Raw genomic sequence first — 18,729 nt, forward strand, 5'->3', positions numbered from 1 at the left:
CTGTTTCCCAACCGCCCCTTATTCTCCCCGCGTCTCTCCTCCTCCGTCACTGTCTCTCTCCACGACTCTCTTTTCTTTTCTTCTATGTCTACTTTCCTACTTTCTTCCATTCTCTTTCCAGAGATCTGTTTTTTTCCCAGCTGCTCTCTCTTTACATCTTTGCTCTGTCTCCATATCCCTTTCTCTCTTGTGCACTCCCAGTCAATACGATGCCTCAGTCTCTCTCTTTCTCCCCCTCATTCTGTCTTTCTCTCTTCACCCTCTCCATTTCTCTCTCACACCCTTTCTATGTATCACCCCGCTCCCCTTGAGTCTCTCTTCCCCATCTCTTTCACTGACTCTCTCCGATTCTTTCACTTTCAGACTCACTCACTTGTTTTCTGTTTTCCCTTTTTCTTGCTCACCTTATACATTACCCAGTGCTTTAAAGGGACAGGCACTGAGTAGCTGTACTTATTAAGTTGAAAGGGAGAGTACCTCAATCAATCAAGGAATTGTAAGCGTGCTACTCACCCGTGAGGGTCCCAAGGCGCTGGAGGAGGGGGGGGGAGGGTACCTGCACTCTTCAGGAGCAAAAGGGTACTTCAAAGTGTGAGTACCTGCACTTCTATATTTGCATTTAAAGCTCTGCTATTACTCATTATTCTCAAAGCCCCACCCCCCCCCCCCTTCTCTCAGCCCACTGCATCAGATATTCCTGGCTCTATTATCTATATCTTTATTTTTCATTGTCTGATCTTACATTACTTATTCTCCATTTCTTCTGTCTGCCTCACTGCCTTTTCTCCTCTCTCTTTCCTCCTCTCATCTCTCTCTCTCTCTCTCTCTCTCTCTCTATATATATATATATATATATATATATATATATATATCTCCTGATCACTCTCTATTTCCACTCTAGTTCTTTCTTTTCTATGTATGCATCCCTTTTTCCTTATCTTACTCGCTGTCGCACTCTTTAAGTCTTGTTCCGTCTTCCTTTCCCTCTCTCTCCCCCTCTCTATCTTCTTGTCTTTGTCTCTCCCACTCTATCAGTATTTCTTTCTCATGCAAGCTGTCTCACTCGCCTCCTTCCCTCACCATCGACTGCTCTTTCTTTCTGCCTCACTTCCTCTGTTCTCACCCATTTGGTGTCTCTGTCGCTCCCCAATCTCCCAGTCTCTGTCGCTCCCCGTTATTGTCCCCCTGGTCTGTGGGCCTCTTTCTTTCACTGTCTTCCTCTCTGTTCTCTCTCTTAGGTGTACTCCTGATCTCTCTCTCCCTCACATATTCAGACAAACCCTCTTGACACTCTTCTATTTTTCTCTCACTCTCTCTTTGTGCCCCCCCCCTTATTTCTATCTCCCTTCTGTGCTTCTCCTCAGTTTCCTTCTTCCCACCTTTTCTTTGTCCCCTTGTCTCATTGGGCCCACCTCTCTCTCTCTCTGGTTGACTCTTCTCTCTCACACAACCACACAAATACACGTGTACCGCCAAACTCTCTTCTTCCCCTTTCCCTCTTAGAGTCCCCTTCTCACACTCTCTCTCTCTCACACTCGCACAGTCTCACGTCTCTCTGGTTCCCTGCTCTGTCCCTCATACACAGGGCCGGCTCTAGGGCGGTGCGACCGGTGCAACCGCACTGGGTGCTGACTTTAGGTGGGGGCGTCATGTTTGCAAGTATATAATAGTTTTAAAAGCACCTTCTACCAGCGTTCTGGCCTCCAGCAGTTTTCAGCCGTCAATAAAAATGTCAAGATTTCTCCGTGATTAATTTTCTTCCTACAGAAAGATCGGAGGTTTGTCTAGTGGAAGTTTTGAGTCATGTTAGGGTAGCGCGGATGGTTAATGTGCTTACTGCAAAGAACCTGTAACAGCAGATCATGCATATAATTTAACTAGATCAGCGAGTCATTGCTTTTGTCCGAGAGATCCTTCTATCACTTGCAGTTAATAAGTTAACATCCTATCATAGACAGTGAGCTAGTAAACTATACTGTTTACCATTATGGATGACATGTGACTCCTACACCTTATAGTCCTCTGTCTTATTTAACATTTCCTATACATTCATATGATTTGCACACCTATGATTGATTGTCTCTGTGTAGTGTGCATGTGATGTAAAGTGCTCTGACTCCCTACACTGGTATAAGTGGCGCTATACAACTAATTAAATGCATCTGAGAGATGGAGGGGTTATGGAGACTTGAGGGACACTGTTAAAGGGTGGTAGTAAGGGAATCCATGGCAGAGGTGGTCACTGGGGGGGGGGGGGGGCGCCAACAAACATTGTCGCACTGGGCGCCACCAGCACTAAAGCCGGTCCTGCTCATACAGACACTCACGCAAACACACATGCACCGACCCCCACACTCTCGCCCTCCCGCCATCGTTGGGCCTCCGTCTCTTTCTCTCTTACAGAGCCACACACAACCTCTTTCTCCCTATCTCTCTCACACACAAAAACAAACACTCCAGATCACGCTTCTGCCGTTCACTCTCTAGACGACCCTTCTCTCTCTCTTTTCTCTCTGCCACCCCTGCGAGTCTCTCGCACGTGCTCTTCCTCACTCAAAACACCCCTGGCTACCCCTGCCCTCGCGAGCGCGCTCACGTGCTCGTTCTCTCTTTAATCACCCTCTCGCTCCCGTGTTTTGTTCTCTTCGTTCTCTCTCACTTTCGCTCTATTAGCTGCATTGCCCCTCCCCCCTCCAATGAGTCCCACCTCTGTACTACTGACTCTTCCATTTCCCCTATAAGGCGCTGTCACCTCGCAGGTTTGGTTCCCACTAGTTTTCTCCTATTCTCGGGCCCTTGGCTCACGCTAGCCTCTCCCTTTTCTCTTCGCGCCCTCGCTGTTTGATCCTTTTACGTGCCTTCCCTCGCAGTAACTAAACTCCCCCCGCCCCCCCCCCGCCCGCGGCCTCCACAGTGACTCTTTCTTCCTTCTCCTTGCTTCGCTCCTTCCTCTGCCTCTGCCCATCTCACCTCCCCGCTTCTCCCTGCGCCTCGCACTTTCCTCCTCTTTCATTAGTAGCCCCGTCTCTCCCTCCCTCAGCTCCGCCGCGTGCTTCCTCCTTCCCTAGCTGGCTTCTCTCCTCGGCTCACCCCTCTCCGGTTCATAGACACGTGTAGATGTAGTTAGGGCGCCGCGAGGACGGGAAGAGCCCGGAGATGAGCAGTGCTAGTTAGGCCTGCTGCCAGGTCTGATATTACACACTGCAACGCATCATCCGCGTGTCACGAGTACTCCAGCAGCGTCCGCCTGGACTTGGGAGAGTGCTCTGCAATGGCGGGAAAACGAGAAAGAACCTGCCAGCTGGTGGCACGTGGAAAACCCGGAAGCGTTGCCCGAAATAAGGGCAGAATGGGGCACACGGGCGGCACGTGCTGGTGGGATGGGCACAGCAAAGGAGCTTGTGCTCCAATGCAAGAAAAGCAAAGAGGCAATCCTTGCTTACCAGTTGACTACCTAAATGTACCCGTATTTATGATGCTGTGTGGGCCTCCACGTGGCCGGCCTCTGCGCCTAATGCATTAGTGGCAGCTGTGCATTTACCTGGTTGCTGTCTTGAAAGAGGGTCTGCAGTACACCTGCTGGGTGCCTGCCGCTGGGCCACTGATGCCCCAGTGGGGCTGCCAGTGTCAGGAAGTCAGAGGCCCGCTTTGGCTGATCTCATAAGAGGGCATGCAGGGTTCCTCCATGACATGGGGGTCTCTGTGGTAAAGGTGTCTCTTAAGTGGCTACAGAGTAGACATAGAAAAAATAAGTAAAAGAGGACCTTGAGAAACAGACTGAACACCTTCTTTAGTTGTGAGTTGACAGGGTGTGCAGAGGCTGCACAGGTGGGGTGTGGGGGAATGGAGCTTTTCCTGAACCCAGCCTTTAAATAACTGCTCACAAAATACTACCCTTATCATGCCCTCCCACTGTTTCCAGTTTCTGCCTGCCTTCCACCAGCCCTGGATTCACTGCTGCATAACCCACATCTGCGTGCCCCATCCCTTATATTGGCAGAGGACAATCAACACCCATCTGCCCTCTGTGCCCACCCTTGCTGTCCAGAGTACCACCCTCCTAAGTCTGACCTCGACTTTTGTGATTTTAGAGAACTTTCAGCTTTTTTCTCTTCTTCGACCTCACTCTGAATTTGGTCTTGGCACTAACTTCTCTTCTCCTGAAGTGATGTCAGAGGGGAATGTCAAACCCTGACAGCCACTTCTTGTCACTTATGTACTTGACATTGTCATTGCATCGATAACGAATCCACCTGTCTAAATTCTCATGTCGATGACAAAATATTTACAACCACAAGACGCTACAGTGAATGAAACAATTACTAAGACACCATTCTAGGACCAAATGTCAATGAAAAACGTCAACATTTTGGAAGAGGAAGCCCCACCCACATCATGTGGCATGTTTCATCGGCTTCTAGGGTGATGCTAGAAAGTTCTATAAAAACAACCAACTGGACAAAGGCGGGATCCAGATAGACTCTCAAAATAGCCGGAGAGAAACAAGAGGAAATTCCCTTTATTTAGAGGGACCTCAGGTATGGTTAAAAAATAAGGTGACAGATAATAATGGATATAATGGTGCAGACATCCTGAGTCCGCCATCATGTTTCGGGACATACCAGTGCCTAAAAAGTCACGAGCATTCCTCAAGGCTCAAAGCATCTCTGCTCCTGTGATAACTTACTACCTCTCACACGTGGGACAAGGACTTTCCTACCTCCCCACTTGTCCTGGTATCATCCTTGGAGAGATTAAAATAAGAGTAGTAATGGTCAAATGTGCATAGTACTAGGTGATAGGTTCATGCAAATGTAATTGCTGATGATGCAAAAACACAATCCAAGATGTGGCACACTAGTGACACTCCACGCCAAGCATAAGAGAACTGCACATGTGATAGTGAAAAGAAACGTGGACACAAACACACATTACTTCTTACCCTAACTAAATACTGTTGGGACCACATGGTCGGGTCGGAGCGAGCACCGTCTGTGTAGTCACACACCCAACTCCTCATGGTCAGGTCGGAGGGAGCACCGTCTGTTCAATCATACACCCAACTAGATACTGTTAGGACCTCACGGTCAGGTCAGAGGGAGCACTGTCTGTGCAATCATACACCTAACTAGATACTATTAGGACCTCACGGTCAGGTCGGAGGGAGCACCGTCTGTGCAATCACACACCGAACTAGATACTGTTAGGACCTCATGGTCGGGTTGGAGGGAGCACCGTCTGTGCAGTCACACACCCAACTAGTTACTGTTAGGACCTCACGGTGAGGTCGGAGGGAGGACCGTCTGTGCAGTCACACACCCAACTAGATACTGTTAGGACCTCACGGTCAGGTCGGAGAGAGCACCATCTGTGCAGTCACACACCCAACTAGATGCTGTTAGGACCTCATGGTCGGGTTGGAGGGAGCACCGTCTGTGCAGTCACACACCCAACTAGATACTGTTAGGACCTCATGGTCAGGTCGGAGGGAGCACCGTCTGTGCAATCACACACCCAACTAGATACTGTTAGGACCTCACGGTCAGGTCGGAGGGAGCACCGTCTGTGCAATCACACACCCAACTAGATACTGTTAGGACCTCATGATCAGGTAGGAGGGAGCACCGTCTGTGCAATCGCACACCCAACTAGATACTGTTAGGACCTCACGGTCAGGTCGGAGGGAGCACCGGCTGTGCAATCACACACCCAACTAGATACTGTTAGGACCTCACGGTCAGGTCGGAGGGAGCACCATCTGTGCAGTCACACACCCAACTAGATGCTGTTAGGACCTCATGGTCGGGTTGGAGGGAGCACCGTCTGTGCAGTCACACACCCAACTAGATACTGTTAGGACCTCATGGTCAGGTCGGAGGGAGCACCGCCTGTGCAATCACACACCCAACTAGATACTGTTAGGACCTCACGGTCAGGTCGGAGGGAGCACCATCTGTGCAATCACACACCCAACTAGATACTGTTAGGACCTCACGGTCAGGTCGGAGGGAGCACCGTCTGTGCAGTCACACACCCAACTAGATGTTGTAAGGACCTCATGAGTGGGTTGGAGGGGCCACCCTCTATAGTCGCACACCTGACTAAATTCTGTTCGGAGTTCATGGTCTGGTCGGAGGGAGCACCCGCCCTCTGTCATCACACATTCGTCAAGAGGCGAGGCCTTTAGGTTTACCCATCCAGCCTCCACTGTCCAAGCCATATTGAGTGAGCCGGGTGTGGGACTGCAGAGGGTGCTCCCTCCAATCCGTTCATGAGGTTCTAAAAGGTCTTTTGGCGACGTTCAATGATGGACGATACACAGTTTCCCATCTCCACGACTTTATTAGGAGAAGAGTTGGAAAACAAGAAGTTTAAAGAACAGCCTTGCAATGCACTCAAGCTCGTTATGCTTGCAGGAATGGCAACTACAGTCGCAAGCAGGCATCCAAACTCTCCTAACATGTATGCAGGGTGTACAGGCATACACGTGACAATTAGTCAAGTAGAGAGAGTCAATAGCAAGTTTTCACTGCCTGCCCAATCAGAGCAATATTCTGTCCATTGCCAATTGCCTGTCTATGTCTAGCAAGTGCTCCTTTCTCTTTGCTTGGCACCACAGAATCCCCACAATACCATGCCACACCTTCCTTGCATGAATACACTCTTCCGCTTATGGATCAATTCCACCCTTGGCATTCATTACAGTCCCAACACACTTTCATTGTTTCTCACATTTGCTTGGTAATGTGCTACACCCCCAACATAGCCACTACTTCCTGCCCTTGCCTCCACCAGTGTATCATCTTCTCAAGTGCATGTTCCATCTGTCAGGTTGCTGTGTTCTAGACCCAACATGCCGCTTGCATCTTGTATGGCATGATCGGGTTCCCTTCTCTGGTTGAATCTATTGCACATGCATGCAGCAGTGGAGCCGGCACAACCCCTGCTGTTTCCCACTCTTGGCATTCCCACTGGGCAGGGCACACACTGTATAGTGGCCACTTTACTCCATGTCATCACAGGCACTGTTTCCAGGCCTGGACTTTCTGTTGACACCATAGTGAATTCTAAGAGTTCCAGAGTTGCTTTGCTTCAATTGAAATAATTAGACAATCATTCCTGATAGCATAAATTTATAAGGTAAAAGCCCAGGACTGGAAATTGTGTCTGACATGGCGTGAGGTACCCACCCTACTACATGTCTAATGTATGATGCTCTTGCCTCATTCCCTGCGGTATCCAGTGCCAAAGGCCTCCAATGCTTAACTTATCATGATAATAAAAATAATAATAATAACATAAACTATTGTATTCATTTCTGCTGTTTCTAAGTGCTGTAAACAGTAGGTACTGTTATTACCCAATGCATTGGTTGTCACTTTACTGATCTCAGAAGGATGGAAGACAGAGGACTGTGTTTCTCAGCGGAGAGCGTCTAACTCATTGCGCCACCCGCTGGTACTAGCCCCCTTGTGCCCATTGGATAGCAACTCATGCACTAAGCAATGTACCATTTGTCTAGTGACAGTTGCCCCATCCCTTCCCATGTTCAGTGCACTAGAGGCTACAAGCATTCGGTACTATACCTCTGCTTCAGCCACCACTGTCATTCCACTGCCATTGCTTCCTACCTGTGCTTTAACCCGTGCCCTATCACCTATATCTTCATTGTAAATAGCCTTAGAAAGGGCACTGACCCCCAGATACCACTCGCCTCCACTCCTGCAGCCCACAGTGCAGTTCCCGTCACTTGCCTACTCTTATGTACACTTTGCTTTGCCATAAAGCAAACAATTGCTTAGATACACTTCTAAGGCCAATTGTCAATTAAAAATATAAATATTTTGTTTTGAAAAAAGGAAGTGAAAAGTACCCTAGCCCCTATAGTCCCATGACTCCTTCACCCGTGTTATAACCTCTAGTGTTATGACGCCTTCACTAGTGCCTCAGCTCTATACTCTCATGCCCTTTTCACCAATGCCCTAGCCCCTATACCCTCACGAATATTGTAGAAGTGCTGTAGCCACAATAGTCCCATGACTCATTCACCAGTGTCATAACCCCATGTCTTATTGCCCCTTCACTAGTGCCTCAGCTCTATACTCTCATGCCCTTTTCACCAATGCCCTAGCCCCTATACCCTCACGAATATTGTAGAAGTGCTGTAGCCACAATAGTCCCATGACTCATTCACCAGTGTCATAACCCCATGTCTTATGGCCCCTTCACTAGTGCCTCAGCTCTATACTCTCATGCCCTTTTCACCAATGCCCTAGCCCCTATAGGCTCACGACCTGTGCAGAAGTGCCCTGGCCACTATAGCCTCACAGACTGTGCAGAAGTGCCCTAGGCACAATAGCCTTATGATCCCTTCACCAATGCTTGACCCTGTAGCCTCACAACCTCTCCAGATGTGCCCGAGCCACAATAATCCAATGACTCCTTCTCCAGTGTCATAGCCCCTAGTCTTATGACTACTTCACTAGTACCTCAGCCCTATACTCTCATGTCCTTTCACCAGTGCTCTAGCCTCACGGCATCTGCAGGAGTACCCTAGACACAATAGTCCCATGTCTCCTTCACCAGTGTTATAACCCCTAGTCTTATGACCCCTTCACTAGTGCCTCAGCTCATGCCCTTTTTACCAGTGCCCCTATATGCTCACAGCCTGTGCAGAAGTGCCCAGGCCCCTATAGCCTCACAGACTGTGCAAAAGTGCCCCAGCCATAATAGTCTCTGACCCCTTCACCAATGCTTGCCCCTATAGCCTCATAGCTAATGCAGAAGTGCCCTAGCCACAATAGTCTCTGACCCCTTCACCAATGCTTGCCCCTATAGCCCCACCGCCAATGCAGAAGGGCCCTAACCACAATAGTCCTATGACTCCTTCACCAGTGTCATAACGCCTAGTTTCAAAACCCCTTAACTGGTGCCTCAGCTCTATACTCTCACGCCCTTTTCACCAGTGCCCTACCCCTATAGCCTCACAACCTCTCCTGAAGTGCCCTAGCCACAACAGTCTCATAACTCCTTCACCAGTGCCCTAGTATCTATAGCCTCACGACCTGTGCAGAAGTGTCCTATCCACAATAGCCCCATGACTCCTTCACCGGCGCTACGCCAACTAAATCCTCACCTTAGACCCTGTTTTCATTCAGACACTTCCTTGACAGTACCGTGGTTACTAAATCCTACATTGTCCTTCCCTGTGCAACAGTTAGTGCGGCGGGTATGACATATCTACTGCCACCCTCCCTGGTGAGCCAGCGGAGGATTGCCCCAGCCAATATCCCTCGCTCATGGACCAGCCCAACGCTCTTCCGTCGCCTTGGCGTGAGCCTGCTACAAAGACACACCTGTCTGCTTTCCTTTCTTCCATCACTAGAGTGACATGGAGAGAAGGGTAAACAGCCTCAAGTGAGGGACAGAAATAGGTAACTCCTTCATGTCGTGTTGAGAATACCTCAAAGGGGGGACAAAGCCTTCCGATATTCCCATGCCTTCATCCATCATATTTTCTAGTCCAATTTACATCTTACATTTGGGAACGCAGTACAGTTTTGGGACAAGGGTTGCATCCACACATGTTTGGTGTGCAGGTCGTCTGTCTTTAAATCAAGTGTTCTAATATTATATGTTGATTAATCCAGCTATCCGCCGGTCTTTCAATGGTTCCTTTGTGAAGTCCTGTCTTTGAGTCAAGGTTTTCCTAAAAGCTGTACATCTTTGAATAATACATTTTTTGCACATTGAAACACATATACTAGTTGTCTGGTCTCTTGGCACCGAGAACAGAAGGAAATGATTACTCAACTCAAAATTATTTATTTTAACCACCTCTGATGGATACATTCCCTTTTTGGCATTCGAACCTGTTTATGACCTTTCTATTTAATGGCTTTATTTTCCAAGAATTTTGCATGGACAGCTGATTATGGGTGTCACATGCTATGTTGGCCAATTCTTGCTTTTCCCTGATTCTTTGGTATATTACGATTCAGAGCTTACTTTTTTTGATAATATGTAGTGAATGCAGTCTTACAGGGTGATAACTTAGGTCATTAGAATGATAAATGGTTTTTACAGTCTTTCAGGGAGAATATAGCTTAGGTTAAAAGGGTGAGTAGGTATGGTGCGTGCAGTCTTTCAGGGCGAATATAGTTTAGGTTAAAAGGGTGAGTAGGTATGGTGCGTGCAGTCTTTCAGGGAGAATATAGCTTAGGTTAAAAGGGTGAGTAGGTATGGTGCATGCAGTCTTTCAGGGAGAATATAGCTTAGGTTAAAAGGGTGAGTAGGTATGGTGCATGCAGTCTTTCAGGGAGAATATAGCTTAGGTTAAAAGGATGGAGAGGTATGGTGCGTGCAGTCTTTCAGGGAGAATATAGCTTAGGTTAAAAGGGTGAGTAGGTATGGTGCGTGCAGTCTTTCGGGGTGAATATAGCTTAGGTTGAAAGGATGGAGAGGTATGGTGCGTGCAGTCTTTCAGGGAGAATATAGCTTAGGTTAAAAGGGTGAGTAGGTATGGTGCGTGCAGTCTTTCGGGGTGAATATAGCTTAGGTTAAAAGGATGGAGAGGTATGGAGCGTGCAGTCTTTCAGGGAGAATATAGCTTAGGTTAAAAGGATGGAGAGGTATGGTGCGTGCAGCCTTTCAGGGAGAATATAGCTTAGGTTAAAAGGATGGAGAGGTATGGAGCGTACAGTCTTTCAGGGAGAATATAGCTTAGGTTAAAAGGGTGAGTAGGTATGGTGCGTGCAGTCTTTCAGGGTGAATATAGCTTAGGTTAAAAGGATGGAGGAAATATAGTACTTTCAGTCTTTCTGGGTGAATACAGCTCAGGTTGCCTCGAGGTTGTGTTCTGCCCACAGTATTTCACGGTAAATACGGCTTCACCGCTGCACATTGTTTCTATTTCTACTGTGTGTTTCGTGAACTTGCAATTACCAAAAAAGCATCCTGGCACTAAATATCGCCATGATAAGGCTGGGTGAAACAGCAAAAAGATACATTTACGGCAGTTTTTAAGATGCCACCAGGGGTCATATTGTAGAAGTGCCCCAGGACGCAAAGGGCGTTTGGACCCGCTTTGTGCACAACCTGAGGCACTTCAGTATTACAGAAGGCGCCGCTAACACTTTTGCCCCTTTTGTAACAGCGATAGCTCTGGTGCTCATAAAGCGCCAGCGCTATCTTCAGAGGGTGTTTCCTCCTTTGCATGGGGTCATGCCCCATGCAAATGAGGGTATCCCTTTGCCTGTAATACGACTCTGACGCAGAGGCAAAGAAGCTCTCAGGAGGCACATTGACAGTGGGCCCCTGATAGCAGTCCTATGAGGGGGGAAAGGGGATCCCCTGGAACCCCCAAGCATCCCCTTGCATGCAGATGCAGTCACACCTCACCCACCTGCAAGGGTATCTCTAACCCATTTAAAATTACAGGTAGGTTGCCGCCTGCACTGTGAAAACACGGAGCGGCTTCAAAGCAGCTGCTCAGTTTTCTACAGAAATGCGCTGCCCCAGAGTAGAGTGAGTTCGCGGCTGCCCTGGCGGCAGCCCATTCACTCTAATGCGGTGCATTTTCATTGTTTTAAAAGGTGTGCACAGCACAAAAATAGGACATGTGCTGTTTGCATAATAAGGGCCCTGGTCTGTAATGAGATGAAGATGAGATGTAAGCGCTTTCTATAGCCACATGAGAAAACAAGCGCGCGCGCCTCGCGCTGAATGAGGAGGGGAGAGAGGAGGGGGCCTGTGCCTGTTTCCCTTGCGGGAGCGAGCAGGAACCATCTGTTCATTACAAATAGATGGTTTCAAAGCTCACTCCCACAAGGAAATCGCCAAACGTGCACGCGTTGCCATTCAAAGCAATGGAATGCGTGCACATTTTTGGCAGCAAAACGGAATCGATAGCTAAAGATCTTTTCCTAGCTAAAGGTCTTTTCCTACGCAGCGCATGCGCGCTGCTAGGCGAGACCTAAAAAAAGAGTTTTCTCCTAGTTTGACCATACACATTTTGGTAGGAGCCAGCAAACAAGCTGTAGCAGGGTGCACATTTCAGACAGGTATAGGGATATATCAAAGGGTTTTACCCATTCTGTGTCTCTGAGAAAATGCGTTCATACTTATGGTCCCAGATCCAGGGACAAATCCAGGCTTGTTTGAAAGATAGCCTTGTCACAGATGGACAGCTCTTTTTCAATGAGCAACCAGTGTAGATGGCCAAGATGTTGAGAGATACAAGCTCTTTGAGGAAGGTCCAACATGCCCCTGGCTGCCATGTTGTGAAAAAGTTGTAGTTTCTGCGATGTTTGTTTAGGGAGAACAGGGTACAGAGCATTACAATAATCACTCTGAGATCCTAAAATAATTTGGATTAGATTTACCACTTATTTTGCTCTTTGTTAGGGGTGGACACAATTTCAAAATTTCACATCGAGGACAAAAAGGGCAGTCCTGTGGTGGGATGCAACACCAGTAAAACCATAAGAAAATATTTTTTGCGACATACATACACATAGAATCATGAGCGAGGAAGCCTCGAGTATGTCATGATTCTACTCACCTCCCTCAGCAATAGTAATTATTTGCATATTACTCCATGCTATGTTGTTCTTTCTATATGTAGAGGCCATAAACAAAGATATTTAACATCGGACCAAGAATCAAGGAAAATAAAATGAGCCATGGCCCCTCCTTACACTCAAGAATGTTAAGAAATAGCATATTATACTCTGCACCTCTGCAGATATGTTTCATCCAATGGTATTTTGTCGTGCACTTGTTTTAATAAAATATATTTAACCAAAACCAGGATGCAAAGGGCTAAATTGCTGCAGCATGGTAAAATCACATTGCAGAGACCTTGTGACTTTTAGGAGAGCTATTTCCTGTGACATATGCAATCTGTGAGGTAGCAGAAATTGTTATTCTTGTGTCAATGTTACTGTACTTCAGTAAAAAGCTGGAAAATGACATTTGCACTCTGCAATAATAAATGTGTACAAGTGTGTATATTAGTACAGTTACTGTAAATAGCATGTGTTATTGGGTGTTAATATATATATATATATATATATATATATATATATATATATATATATATATATATATATATATATGTGTGTGTGTGTGTGTGTGTGTGTGTGTGTGTGTGTGTGTGTGTGTGTGTGTGTGTGTGTGTGTGTGTGTGTGTGTCTGTCTCGTTTTTACAGTACCAGCCCAGATATATTTATTTGGACAATAAAGGATGCCAACCAACACCTTACTTGAGGTGTAAGATTATGGCCAAACCAGGGATGATACTGAAAAATGAGATGGGCATGGCCAGAGCCTTCTTTTGGAATGAGACCGCAGTGAGGAATGAGCTGCCAACCAACACAACCCTCCAGGTGTGAGCAGGCGTGGCTCATGCAGGTGGGGTGGGGTGGGGGAGTCCACCGATGACAATGAGGGGCTTGGCGATGCAGCAAACGCAAGGTAAGTGGTTTTCATTTTTTAAAATGTATGTTTAGCTCGTCGTTGTCTGTCATCTCCCACGCTCTTACCTTCACAGGCCACATCTGGGTGTGAGTCTGCAGTTGCATCAGTGCTGTCAGCTTTCACCATCACTCAGAGGTGAGACTAGGAAACAGAAAGGGCTGCCAGTGTTGTTGCCTACAAATTATTCTGCAGCACAATCAGTGCTGCCAGCCGGGCCATCAACAAGAAATTAGATTGTGCAACAGAAAGGGCAGCAAATCTGCACCACCCCAAAGGAGTTAGAATGTAGCAAATGTAGTGCTGCTAGACTGTGCCATGCACAAAAATGTGACACTGGGGCACAGGGCAGAGGTAAGACTGTTGCACAATCAGGCCTTCAAGTCTATGCTGTTGTCCAAGAGTAAGACTCTATTGCTGTCAGTGGTACCAGCCACACAGTCTTGACCGCCAGCCTGCACCGCACTCTCATGAGACTAGTGTACAAAGATAGTTGATAGTAGCATCCCCTAGAATTCAGACTGAGGCACAACGAGGGCTGCCAGCCCACACCATCCTCTCATAAGACTGGGGCACGGGGAAGACTGCCAACCTCCACCATCTCCTGAACGAGAGAGCGGGGCACGGACTGTCGGCCTGCACCATTCCTCGAGAGTGAGACTGCATGGGCAGCAGTGCTTAAATTGAGCCTGGGGTTTCCAGTACTGGGCACCTGCACTTAATTGTCAACACTGGCACTTATAACAGTTTGCCACAAAGGGGCGCTGTTTGTCTAATTTAGAGTTGAGCACAAGAACAGCTGTTTATGAATTCAACCCACACTCAAAATGACTAAAACCTGCCACCCAAGCCATTCTTATAGCTTTGGAGGCCTGGACTAGTCTAAATTGTCACACTTGTAGGAGCGTGATGGTTAGTAGTTGTGTTGGTACTGTCATTGGCAGCACTTGCAATGACTATGGGTGGTGCAAGCTGCAGTGGCTTCCTAACAAGGACCCAGGCACTTATTTTGTTTACAAATTACCCACTGATTGGGAGGCATGCAAGAGTCTAGAAAGAGACTGATGAAAGAAAGATGTGATCTAGGTTAAAAGTGGGAACGTTGAAGTCTTAGGGGTATTGCCTCTTTCTAGCTTAACTCTGCTACTCTCCTGGGCACTCCAGACGTTTTTTTTAAAAATGTGCTATGCAATGCAATGCAATGCACTTGTCTTTACTGATAAATGCTACCTTTGTGTCACCAACCTTGATAACTTGAAGGACACATCTGCCACACAAAGAACATTGCTCTCTCATCCACCCAAGTAGATACCGTAAAATCCAAGTTTCAGAAATTATTTCGTTTTTTATTAGAAACTCATAATCTTTCACAAGGCACCAGACACCTTCTTCTTACCCCCCTGCATATGCAGAACCAAGGGAGTAGCCAGATAAATAAAATAGTCCCCACTTTGAAGTAAACCACTGATGGCACCAAGCAAGCAAAGCATGTGAGCCCAGTCCTCCCTAGAAGAGCTCCCAGGTCTCTTCCACCCAAATATCTAGCCATTCATCCTTTCACCCTTCCATCCAACCTCTGATAACCACTATTTCACCTTTGCATTCTGCCATCTATTAATTCTTTCATCCATCCATCCATCAACTCTGCCATCAATCCATCCATTCACACCTATCCATTCACTCCTTCTATCTGACTTTGCATCTATCCAGCCACTCTCCTGTCCATCCATCCAGCCATCCAACCATCCATCCAATTATTCATTCTTCCACTATCCATCCTGTCACTCATGCATTCATCCATTCATCCATCCCCTTTGCCATCCATCCACTCCGCCATCCATCCATTTACTTTGTAATCATTGTATGCACTCTGCTCTCTGTGCACTCTGCTGCCCATCCATCCTGCCATCCACCCATCATACATTAATCCACCTTGCCATTCACCCATCCATTTGTTCAGCCACTCTGCCATTCAATTCACCCATCGTTTTACCCACTCATCTATCAATCCCTTTATTCTGCCATTCTTTCATCTGTCCATCCACCTAACCATTCACTCGCTCATTCAACCATCCTTTCACCTGTTCATCCATCTACCCATTCACTCATTCTTTCACCCACTCATCAATCGAACCCACTCATCCATGCATCCTTTCACCTTTCCTTCCATTCAATATTCCTTCCATCTTTACTCATCTTTCCTTCTACCTTGCTTCTGCTTTCTCTTCTATGGACACTTTATTCCTTTATAGAAGTATTTATTCGCATGTGTCTGCTGAGTTGCAGACAGAACAGGCCCATGATGAGCCCCACCCCTGCTGAAGCTGCTAAAGCGGGGGTTCACAGCGTCCCTGTGCAGAACCATTTCCTGCATTCATGCCTTCTCCTACCTCACTCCTAAAGCCTGGAACAGCCTGTTCCTGAACATCAGAACCACCTCCTCAGTTCTTGAATTCTGCAAGAAACAGAAAACCTGGCTCTTCACCTACCCCAACCCTGGCTCGGCCCATACTGCTCCTGCCTCAGCACCAGGACACTCTCCCTGCACATCAGAGCATCATACTCAGTTCTTGAACTCCACAAGAAGCTGAAGACCTGGCTCTTCACCTACCCCAACCCTGGCTCGGGCCATACTGCTCCTGCCTCAGCACCAGGACACTCTCCCTGCACAGCGGAGCATCGTACTCAGTTCTTGAACTCCACAAGAAGCTGAAGACCTGGCTCTTCACCTACCCCAACCCTGGCTCGGGCCATACTGCTCCTGCCTCAGCACCAGGACACTCTCCCTGCACAGCGGAGCATCGTACTCAGTTCTTGAACTCCACAAGAAGCTGAAGACCTGGCTCTTCACCTACCCCAACCCTGGCTCGGGCCATACTGCTCCTGCCTCAGCACCAGGACACTCTCCTGCACAGCGGAGCATCGTACTCAGTTCTTGAACTCCACAAGAAGCTGAAGACCTGGCTCTTCACCTACCCCAACCCTGGCTCGGCCCAAACAGCTCCAGCTTCAGCACCAGGACACTCTCCCTGCACATCAGAGCATCATACTCAGTTCTTGAACTCCACAAGAAGCTGAAGACCTGGCTCTTCACCTACCCCAACCCTGGCTCGGGCCATACTGCTCCTGCCTCAGCACCAGGACACTCTCCCTGCACAGCGGAGCATCGTACTCAGTTCTTGAACTCCACAAGAAGCCGAAGACCTGGCTCTTCACCTACCCCAACCCTGGCTCGGGCCATACTGCTCCTGCCTCAGCACCAGGACACTCTCCTGCACAGCGGAGCATCGTACTCAGTTCTTGAACTCCACAAGAAGCTGAAGACCTGGCTCTTCACCTACCCCAACCCTGGCTCGGGCCATACTGCTCCTGCCTCAGCACCAGGACACTCTCCTGCACAGCGGAGCATCGTACTCAGTTCTTGAACTCCACAAGAAGCTGAAGACCTGGCTCTTCACCTACCCCAACCCTGGCTCGGCCCAAACAGCTCCAGCTTCAGCACCAGGACACTCTCCCTGCACATCAGAGCATCGTACTCAGTTCTTGAACTCCACAAGAAGCCGAAGACCTGGCTCTTCACCTACCCCAACCCTGGCTCGGGCCATACTGCTCCTGCCTCAGCACCAGGACACTCTCCCTGCACAGCGGAGCATCGTACTCAGTTCTTGAACTCCACAAGAAGCCGAAGACCTGGCTCTTCACCTACCCCAACCCTGGCTCGGGCCATACTGCTCCTGCCTCAGCACCAGGACACTCTCCCTGCACAGCGGAGCATCACACTCAGTTCTTGAACTCCACAAGAAGCTGAAGACCTGGCTCTTCACCTACCCCAACCCTGGCTCGGCCCAAACAGCTCCAGCTTCAGCACCAGGATACGAGTTGTGCACTTCACAAATACACATAACACAACATAACATCACACCCTCTCTTTTTGGCCATGAAATTCCGCCTCCCCCGTCTTAGTGAGGCCATTTTGTTAGAATGTGTACCGTCTCCCAAGTTCCACCCAATCCCACGGCGCATCCCTGTGCGGCCTGCAGGGCCGCTGCCTCCCCGTGCCCCCCGCTGGTAAGATGGAGACCCCCTTACCGCTCACGCAGAGGCTGAGGCTGCACAGGCTGTCTTCACACGAGTCCTCCGGGCTCTCCAGATCCTCCTCTTCCTCCTGCGCCTTCCTCTCCTTACCCCGCTTCCTGCGCGAGGGCTTCTTGACATTTTTCAAGATCTTGTTAACTTTATTCATTACTTTGGACCCAAGAAAAATCAAAGCTTAGCGTCCTTCTTAATGTCCGTCTTTCTCTCTTTCCCTTTCCTTCCTCAACTTCTTTTTCCTTTCGCCCTCCCTCTCTTCCTTCCACCTTTCCTTCTCCTCTCTTCCCCTTTCCTTCTTCCCTTTCACTCTCCCTCCGTGACCTCTTTCTTAGCTTCCTTTTCTTTCTTCTTTCACTTTTTCTCTCCCTCCCTCCTTACAGCCTCCTTCTTCCTCCTGCCTCCCTCTTGTCGTCCTTCACTTCAATCCACACCACTTCCTTCCTGTTGTTGTTATATCCTCATCATCTCTTCGCCTATATTTCACTCCTTTCCCAGTTTTATTTTTTTTACGTATCTTTTTTTTCTTCCTTTCCTTTCCTCCCTCCTTCTCCACGCTTTTATTTCCTCCTTGCCGTACCCTTTTCCGTTTCTTCTTCAGCCTCCTACCTGCCCTTTCCCTTCAACCCTCCTTACCTCTCACGCTGCCCCACTCCCCCCTCTCTCTCTTGCTTTTCCTTCGGGTTTTCTTCCGCGACCTCAGCTTCCTACCTCACTTCCCGTCCTTCCCCCACTCTCGCACATTCTTTCCTTTGGCTGCTCCCCTTCTTCTCTGTGTCTTCCTCCTCTCGCCTCTGCTCCGTGCTTGTTTTCCTTCCCCCAGCGCCGTCTTCAATCCACAGGGCGCGCACTGAGCAGACGCGGGTCGCTGGCTCCCGGGTCAGCGCGCGGCACAAAAGCGCACGAGTGCGCACAAAGCATCTTTCCCAGAGAGTTTTCTGCAGCTAAGCGCAGCCCACAGCTCCCCGGGATTGTGTGGGCTGACACCTTCTCCTCCGATGACTTACGCAAGCTAATAACTCTTCACGGCAGCTCCCTTAAGGTTTTTGCATTTCTGTTTTGCTTGTAGATACTCTGTCAGAATCCTCCATTCCCTTTTCCCCAGGCTAAGCAGTCTGTTGCAGTTCAAAAGCGGCGCAGAGAGTCTTCAAAGACGTGTTTTAT

The 18,729-nt window shown here is 48.4% G+C and overlaps 1 protein-coding gene across 3 annotated transcripts in view; it reads right to left on the minus strand.

The window, feature by feature from the left end:
* GRIP2 (glutamate receptor interacting protein 2) overlaps window positions 1-17,800 on the minus strand; it is a 687,757-nt gene extending 669,957 nt beyond the window's left edge. The window contains exon 1 of one of the 3 annotated variants that reach the window (XR_014968484.1): window positions 17,566-17,800. Coding sequence is in view for 2 of the 3 variants with exons in the window: in XM_085624444.1 (XP_085480570.1) it covers window positions 17,566-17,719 (154 nt within the window). In the remaining variant the exon portion in view is untranslated. The remainder of the gene's footprint in view (window positions 1-17,565) is intronic. The other 2 variants (XM_085624444.1, XM_085624443.1) reach the window with 2 other exon arrangements.
* Window positions 17,801-18,729: the final 929 nt, after the last annotated feature.

The sequence above is a fragment of the Triturus cristatus genome, chromosome 9 (assembly GCF_964204655.1).
Source record: "Triturus cristatus chromosome 9, aTriCri1.1, whole genome shotgun sequence".
Lineage (NCBI taxonomy): Eukaryota > Metazoa > Chordata > Amphibia > Caudata > Salamandridae > Triturus > Triturus cristatus.